Raw genomic sequence first — 8,894 nt, 5'->3', positions numbered from 1 at the left:
TTATTTGCACAAAAAAAGATTTCCTACGGGCACCTGAGAGGCTCTAAAGTTGGGGTGAAGTGTCTGGTTTGGATGGGGTCAAGAAAAATGCCCAACCTGCTGCAGCTTGGCAGGTCCTTTCTTGATCTCGCCTCCCCACTCTTCTTAGATTGCACAGCTCCCCCTGCCTTATACAGATATAACGCCCATTCTGGTGACAGAGGGCTGAGGGGCCTCCGAGGAAAGAAGAGGGCAGATGAGGTTGGCTTTTTCTTGTGTATTACCTGCAGCTCGTTAGCCTAGCATCCAAGTCGTGCACTGAGTTCCCATCTCCCAACCTTGGCTGTCTTGGGTCCTTTCTCGTCAAGCTAACACAAGATTTGTTCCCTTGTTCACCGCCCTTACAAAAACCATACCCCACTGTTCCACTTTTGTCCCAGTGTTCTCACTGGCTTGAGAAACACCTTGATAAATGCTTGCTGGTTAACTAATTGATTGAAATAACCCTTTTCCCCCTTTTTAAGAGAGAGAGAAGCACTAAATTTGGTTCAACCTCAACTGTTCCAGGAAGGCTTTCGATATCAGCCCCTCCAGATTCTTCTTCATATAATACCATTCTATTCTGCACTTAAGTAATTTGGACTCTATTAAGATTATTGACCAGGGCATACATGTATGCCGCGATTAATTTTTTTTCGCGAATTACTTCAGCCTCAACTTGCCTGACACATTGAAAGTAAAGTCTGACTCTTACCGGTTTTGTATTCTGTCCCCTTGTTCTCATTCCTTTAGCATTTAAATTCTTCAATACGTGATTTTTGATTTAGTCTTATTCTCCGTTCCTGGCCCCACTTTTCCTTTTTACTCATTAAGTGAAAAAGTCTCAAATACGTGTTCCCTTACTGAATCCCTCTTTAAAGGAAAAAAAAAATTAAAGGATTCTGACCTGCAGTAATGAAAACTGCCCTGAATTGAAACTGGAAACTCTAGGCTCTGCTATAGAAACCAGCTCTGTGACCTTAGGCAAGTCTCTTCTGGTCCCCAGTTTACCTTATTTGTGAAATAAAGGGTAGGACAGGACGGTTCCTTGCAGCTCTAACATCCTACATTCAAAAGGATTCTAAGAGAATACTTTTTCCATACAGAGGGGGACCTAAATAGGGGCCAAGTCTATGTTCCTCCTTCTCAGTTCTTTCCCCACCTTCCCCGCCAAAAAAAAACAACACTACGTGACGAAGTTCATTGCGTGCATTGCACCGGGGCTTCCCTAACAGACTCCGCCAGACTAACCGCAGCACCCTTCTCCCGCCCCTTGTCTCCCCGCTCCTCCCCCACCTCCCGCCCCGTCTATTCAAAGGACTCAAAGCAAGCAGTTCTCCCTCCCTGCTCCATCGAGTAGGACGCATGCGCCCTTCCGCCTCCGAGCGTGATTTATAAAAGTCCGGTTCTCCGAGAAACTTCAGAGTTTGTTGGTTGTGGCTGAGGATTGTGAAGTGATTTGGAAAGTAGTGTGTTTGGGCGGAGGCTGCTGCTACTGCTGCTTGTTGCCTGCTGCTGCAAGCATGAGTTCGAACAGCGGAGATGATCTGGATGTAAGTTCAGTTTTGATCTCCTTATTTCTCTGGTTGCAAATGCATTCTCTTAGAGCAAGCCCTTTCCCTTGGCAGAGACCGCAGCTTCCCGATTACCTAACTTTTTAGAAGATGCCCGTTTGCAGGGCTCACAGCTCTCAAAGGGGCAGCTGGCAGTAGTTATTTCTAGGGATGGCGGGATGAAATAGAAGTAGGGCTTGCAGATCTCTCTTTTTTTTCCTTGAGATTTGATTTGGACTGCTGAGCAGAGCTCGACTAAGTGGGTAGGACCATGCACTGGTTTGGTTCCTTGCGCGTTGTTTGCAGACAAAAAGGTGCATTCAGTGCAGATGTGGGAAGACCCTGGGAAGGAACTGGCTCTTGGGAACCCCAAGGAAGAGAAGGCAAGAATTGGGGCAGAAGGCCGCTCTAGCGGACCAGGGAAAGAGAGGGAAAGTGAACTCCCGGGTGACTTTTATAAAGGATGCGCCCGGTTTTCTGTCAGTAGGTATGTGTGCACCTCACTCGGAGTTTGTTCATCGTTCCCAGGTGCAACCTGGAAAAGGAAAGGGCAAAGAAAACATTACTTATTCTCTCTCTTCTGCCTCCCACCCCACACGAAGGGATCAGTCCCATGCCTGAAGATGAACTAGATTCTTTGTTGGGGAAGACTGGCAGAGAGAGTGGAGGGTTGGACTTGGGGAGTAATTCAGAAACTCCCTTTGGAGATTCTAAGTCTCTTATTAAATCTTAAAAGCCTGTGGTATAAGGTAGCATTGCAGTTTCTTTGGAATTGGGATTTGCAGACGCCGTGCGGTTATGGTAGGTCAGGAGTTCGAGCGCTCCGGGATCTCTGCTTTGGCGTCGGGCGTCTCCAGGCAGTGTGCGGGTGGTTTTGCCTTCAGGCTGTGCGTCTGAGTCAACTCCGGGAGCGCGACTAGGAGGCGCGCGAGGTTGGGGAGATCTTTACCCGGGAGGGCGCGCTATCCTCTTATGCTGAATTGCATCCAGGGGAAAGGGGATGGCGAGCGGGTGTGGTGGGTGCAAGTGTACCAATCGGTTTGGTTCAAATGCTACTGTTTAACTGTCGGCGGTTTCCTCTTGCTTTTTGAACCCCCCCACCGACTAGTTTTCGCTTCCTCCCACTGTGGCGCGCGATTCAAAGGCAACCAGGGTGTGGAGCCGCCAGGCTCTCTAAAATGCACAGCAGCATGCCCAGGTCGAGTCGGCTAGGGTACGGGGTTGAGGAGGGTGGCTTTGAGGGCTCTCGCTAACTTGGTTGTGTGGGGAGGGGTAAGGTTGGAGGGTCCAGGGGGGAGGGAAAGAGTGTAGAGATGAGGGTGGTGGACAGTTTATATTCGCACTGGACTGAGCAGGCTGATCGCTTCCCCGTGCGCGAGTTCCAGCTGCTGCCCTCTAGATCCCATTAGTTGGGCCAGTGTTGGGGGCGGGGGGATGAGTGGGTGGGGGGGGCATTGCTATTAGACCGTGGTTGATGTCGGAACAAGTGAGAGGGAGGAAATGAAACTTGGGGCTAGGAGGTAGAGTCCAGAACGCGTGACCCAAACAACAGCTCCTTCTCCACCCAGGGAAGCGGAGATCCGCTCAACAAACTACAAGAATAACCTGAAGGAATAAACACTTGTGTGTGGGGGGGGGGTGTAATTAACGAGCATGGTTTTCCATGCCTGCCAGACACACCTCAGGCATATTCTTTTGGCGGATTCCCCTATACTGACCATATGTGACTCCCAAGGACACAATAGTTTGTGCTTTTAAAAAAATTAAAAGTTGCCTCAATAGAGAAGAGGGGGTCCTTTGATGCTCTTAAGCTGTCCTTTCTCCATTTCCTGTTTTTCTTGCTGAAATGCCTTCACCGAACTAAGATGGATCGAATCCTCCTCCCACCCCCAACCTGTCCCCGCTCAGAAGAATATCTCTTGAAGTTTCTTTTGGGGGTCTCGGCTTAGAAATTCCATCAGATTTTGAAGTTAACAGAAAGAAATCTAAGCTACTATATTGTTTTAGGAGTTGTAGATGAGGAAAGGGATGGGGAATTTTTAAAAAGTGGTGCTATCGTAAGGGTGCTCCACCCTTCACTAGGAAAGTTGTTTACTCTTGGAAGAATTGAGGGGGAGGGAGAGTTTGGATTGCTTTTGTTTAAAAAAATAAAAAGGACCTGGAGTCGTGAAACTTGATAGATAGATGAGTACTAGGTTTGCAATTTTATGTCATTTACATTTCTTTATTCTGTTTCCTTGCAGTCCTTTACAGGCTTCATCATTGAGCTTCATGATAACAACGGTACAGATGGGTTTGGCTCCGGTGATTACGATGGCAAAGAGCCATGTTTCCGACATGAAAACGAGGATTTCAACCGCATCTTTCTACCTACAGTGTACTCCATCATCTTTTTGACCGGCATTGTGGGAAACGGATTGGTTATCATTGTCATGGGTTATCAGAAGAAGTTGAGAAGCATGACTGACAAATACAGATTGCACCTGTCGGTAGCTGATCTTCTGTTCGTTATCACTCTTCCTTTTTGGGCCGTGGATGCTGCTGCAAGCTGGTACTTTGGAAATTTTCTGTGCAAGGCAGTGCATGTCATTTATACAGTCAACCTCTATGGAAGTGTCCTGATCCTAGCTTTTATTAGTTTAGACCGATACCTGGCAATCGTTCATGCAACCAACAGTCAGAGACCAAGAAAGCTGCTGGCAGAAAAGGTGGTATATTTAGGTGTGTGGCTTCCTGCTGTCCTGCTGACCGTCCCGGATATCATTTTTGCCAGCACAGGTGAAGCTAATGGGAGGTACTTTTGTGACCGAGTGTACCCTCATGACAACTGGCTGATTTCTTTCCGGTTTCAACATATTTTAGTTGGACTTGTTTTGCCTGGCCTAATTATCCTGACCTGTTACTGCATTATCATTTCCAAGTTGTCACACTCGAAGGGTCACCAGAAACGAAAAGCCCTGAAGACAACAGTCATACTTATCCTGGCTTTTTTCGCCTGCTGGCTGCCTTATTACATTGGGATCAGTATAGACACATTTGTTCTCCTGGAGGTGATCAAGCAGGACTGTGACTTTGACAGTGCAGTGCACAAATGGATCTCCATCACAGAGGCAGTGGCTTTTTTTCATTGTTGCCTGAATCCCATCCTCTATGCCTTCCTAGGTGCCAAATTTAAAACCTCTGCACAGAATGCACTGACATCAGTTAGCAGAGGCTCAAGCCTTAAGATACTTTCAAAGGGCAAGAGGGGAGGACACTCATCTGTTTCTACCGAGTCAGAATCCTCAAGTTTTCACTCCAGCTAACACCATCTTTCAAGACCTAAAGAATTTTTTTATAATAAAAGAACTTTTTTTAAAAGTTACACTTTTTTTGAGATACAAAAGACTGACCATAATGTACAGCTTATTATTTACTGTTGGAATTCATTGTTTTTTTTTTCCTTTAGGTATGTTTTTGTTATGTTTAATTGATTTATTTATATAAATTTGTTCATGTTCTGTGTTGATGAGTGTCTAGGCAGGACCTGTGGCCAATGCTTGGTTTGCAACTGTTAATATTTGTCTGACTGTATAGCTGTAGAAAATGTGAACTTTGCTTAGAGTGTGTGATGAATGACTTAAAACTAGAAAAACTCTGCTCGGCTTGTACATAAATAATCTTTCCATTCCAGTTTCAACTAGTATTCCTCTGAAATTGTATGGTTTACACTAGTGTAATGCTGACGTAGACATTGGCACTTAGAACCAAAACCCTTGAGTCAAGTGTTAGATGGTGGTTTTTCAGTATTGGGTTAGTTTAATATCCTGCAGTATACAGTCTGTGTTAAGCTGTTAATAAAAGGAAAAGGAAAACTATTTGTGTTCCATTTGTATCTCTGTGGTTGACTTTGTTTAGACTTTCTGGTGCTAGTTAAAAGCTTTTCAGGCTGGAGCCAATGTATGTGAAAGATAATCCTTCTAGCCCATAGTCTATGGGGGGGAGGGGATGTCATGAGGCAGTATGAGATTGAGTACAAAATATTTCCAATTTCCTTACATTTGGACTCTATTGAAAAAGCTGTGATCATTACCACTATATCTAGGTATCTACAATTTGACTTTTTTTAAAGGGTATCTAAGCTCAGAATCATAACATAGCATTTAAGCTGGCTAAAGGCTTTTCTTCATGACTTCTTCTATCTTGAACTAATATGATTTTGTCTCTAGAAATTACCATTTTCCTCCCAAGGAAAGTCAGTGAAACAGCTTGACATTTGACAGTGATGTCAGAGCCTAAGAGGTAAACTAAGGGTAAGCTAAAGCAGAGCCCGTATTTCTAATTTTTGCACAAGAAGAGTTGTGTAATATAACAGTGTCTTAATTACGTTAGATTGTGTAAGCCTCCAGGATCTTGAGCAAATTTCAGCTGCAGTTTCCATTTTAGAGATTTACATGATTTCCAAGTGTCAACAAACACCTCATCACCTCCCTTTACAGATGAAGCAGGTTGCTCCAGGCAGTTCCCTCCAAATTCAGAACTACTAAATAATTAAGACAATATTTGGATGCTGATAATGATTTCTGACACAATCCATTTTGGGGGGAAAAATTCTAATGTCTTTCCTTTGTGAAACAAATCACATTTGTTCAAGGCAAATTATAGCTCCTTTGCAAGGAAAGCATTAGAACAGAATCCAGTGGAATCCAATTCATTGTATCTCACTATGGTGTGTAAATCTGGGATAATTTAAAGTGGCATTCAGTTTTATTTGAGAATACAATTAGATTTTTTGTATACTTTAGGTTTCTTGGTTTTCCCTGGGAAAAAATAATCTGATAAGCATTCACTTAGGCATAGTTTTACATTTAAATCTCCCAGATACCTCTTCAGTAAGAGATTACAAATGGGTTCACTTGAACCTTTTCTATAAATATTTATTCTGTCTGAGACAATAGAAGTTCTCCAAAGGAATGCTTTTTCCTTCCTATCTGTTTAAAAACCCGTGTCCCAAATTCTTTTCCCTGCACTATGGAGTCACAACAAAAAGCAATTGAACCAAATCGAAAGGGACCCTCCTCTTTTTAATGGGCGTTTCATTCAAGTTTGGGACAAAGGTGGTGTAGTCTTTCTTTGAAAAAAGTACTGGGTCTCTTCCTGACCCCCTTTGTCATTCCAACTCTTCACTGTCCTTCTAAACATTGCCATGTCTGTACAGTGGCTGTATAAAAGCTGCCAACATCCTGGTATGTCTTAGTAACCTCACAATTCAGGGAAATCCATAGCCTATTTGCTATGCACTGAAGTAGCTGATTGTCTCCTCCTGTCTAGCTAAATTCCATTATGAATGGGGTTTGGAGGTCAGTAATGGAGCTCCAGTTGTATAATGTGAGCTAAATATTTGCATCTTAAGCCTGCTGCCAGAGATGGCATAAATATATCATCTAACTAGTGAGTACTAACAACATGAACTCTACATAAACTAATTTGGGAGGGGAGAGGGTATGCTCCAATTTTTATATTGCAAAAGAGTAATGAATTAAAATGCTGCTCCACAACATATCAACTTCTTCTAAAATGTTAGATTCCCAGCCCCCTTTTTCTGTGGCTTTGTGAATAATTCTGGTGTACCTTTCACAAGTCTCCTTTTTCAGCAGTGCAAGTTTAAAAGACTATTTCCAAGAACACTGCCATATATGACCTGCTAACAAAACTGAAAAGAATGTTGTAACTCAAAATTCCAACTTCTGCACTTAGATAAGAAATAGTGTGAACACCTAAAACTTTAAGCACTTGCTTAAAGGTACTGTGAAAGGAGCTGGGAATACTGAGAAAGAAAAAACCAATAATTGTCCTTACCAGGACCTCACCTTTGTGTGCTGGGTTCATTTGGCCCTAGCAAATAATCCCAACCTTCTTCCAGGGGACGTGGGATAACTTCCACTTCTCCAAAAGAAGCAGAGTTAAGGTAACATTAATAGTGGCCAAAAATTTTTTAGACATCAGTTAAACATGAGTGAACTCAAGCAAGCATTTAAAGAACATGCCTATGAATAAATTAGCCTGAAAAATTGAGGGAAATGTTCTACAAACTCTTTTTATGAGGCACATGTCCTAATACCTAAACCAGGGATAAACAATGCAAACAAAGAAAACTATAGACCAGACTCATTAATGAATATTGATTAAAAATTTCTGAAGTCCTAGTTAAAAAAAATTTGCAACAGGGACAGCTAGGTGGCGCAGTGGATAGAGCACCAGCCCTGGATTCAGGAGGACCTGAATTCAAATCCAGCTTACTAGCTGTGTTACCCTGGACAAGTCACTTAACCCCCATCGCCCAACCAAAAAAAAAAAATTTGGAACATATCCGAAAGAATCACTATGACCAAGTTTATTTATACCAAGAACATTAAAATGACAAATAATTTCAAATAATTCATTAAATGCCTACTATGGAAAAGGTCTTGGCTATAACAAGATGGGGAAAAAACAGTTCGTCTGCCCAAGGAGTTTACAGTCTATAGGGGATAAGAAACACATAAATCATTATAACTATGTCAGAAAATTGGTGGTTAGGCAAAAGCCAAACAGCAGACCCAACCATTCTGGAGATGAGGAGAGTGGAAGCCTTTTATCTGTGGGCATCAGGGAGGACTTCCTGCATGAAGGAGAAGCCATCTGAATTGGGCCTTGGAGATAGAGAAAGGGAGAGGAAGGAGAAGGAATGCATTCCTGTCAGAGTCAGGGGTAGGTAGGTTGGAAGCAGCAGTACAGTATAGAATTCGCAAAGAATCAAAAGGAGGTGGAGGTAAGTTGTAAAGGATCTTAAATGTTCTCTCCTTCATATGTCTAATAATTTGGCAAGTCTTTACATCTACCTCTACATTTCTCATTTCTCTCCTCTTTATTCCTATAGCCACCACACCTTCATTATTATTATCACGCCAATTCATCACTGTCCTTCCAAACATTGCCATGTCTATACAGTGGCTGTATAAAAATTAGAGGGTTGTAATCACTTCCTAATTGTTTTTCTGGCCTCAAATCTTTCTCCTCTCCAATTCATCCTCCAAATGGCTACCAAAAGTGTTATTCCTTAGGGCACAGAATTGACCATGTCACCAACCCGCCCTCCTCAACAAACTCCCATGACTGTCTATCACCTCTAGGATCAAATAGAGACTCCTCTGTTAGTATTTAAAGCCCTTCACAGGGCCTGGCACTTAGTAAGCACTTAATAAATGTTTGTTTTCTGACTGACTGGTTTCACAACCTGATTCCAACCTACTTTTCCAGACTCTTAACTATTCAGGACACCAGACTGATTCTCTAAGATAGTTG

At 42.9% G+C, this 8,894-nt stretch overlaps 1 protein-coding gene across 1 annotated transcript; it reads left to right on the top strand.

The window, feature by feature from the left end:
* Positions 1-1,375: 1,375 nt before the first annotated feature.
* On the top strand, positions 1,376-5,428 carry CXCR4 (C-X-C motif chemokine receptor 4). Its single transcript, XM_021009487.2, has 2 exons — positions 1,376-1,571; positions 3,815-5,428. Exons 1-2 carry the CDS (start codon positions 1,542-1,544, stop codon positions 4,874-4,876), a joined length of 1,092 nt encoding a protein of 363 aa, XP_020865146.1. The 5' UTR covers positions 1,376-1,541; the 3' UTR covers positions 4,877-5,428.
* Positions 5,429-8,894: the final 3,466 nt, after the last annotated feature.

Source organism: Phascolarctos cinereus, unplaced genomic scaffold (assembly GCF_003287225.1).
Source record: "Phascolarctos cinereus isolate Bilbo 61053 unplaced genomic scaffold, phaCin_HiC Scaffold_726;HRSCAF=1367, whole genome shotgun sequence".
In the NCBI taxonomy this organism is placed as follows: domain Eukaryota; kingdom Metazoa; phylum Chordata; class Mammalia; order Diprotodontia; family Phascolarctidae; genus Phascolarctos; species Phascolarctos cinereus.
This window is presented reverse-complemented; position numbering and strand designations above follow the sequence as displayed.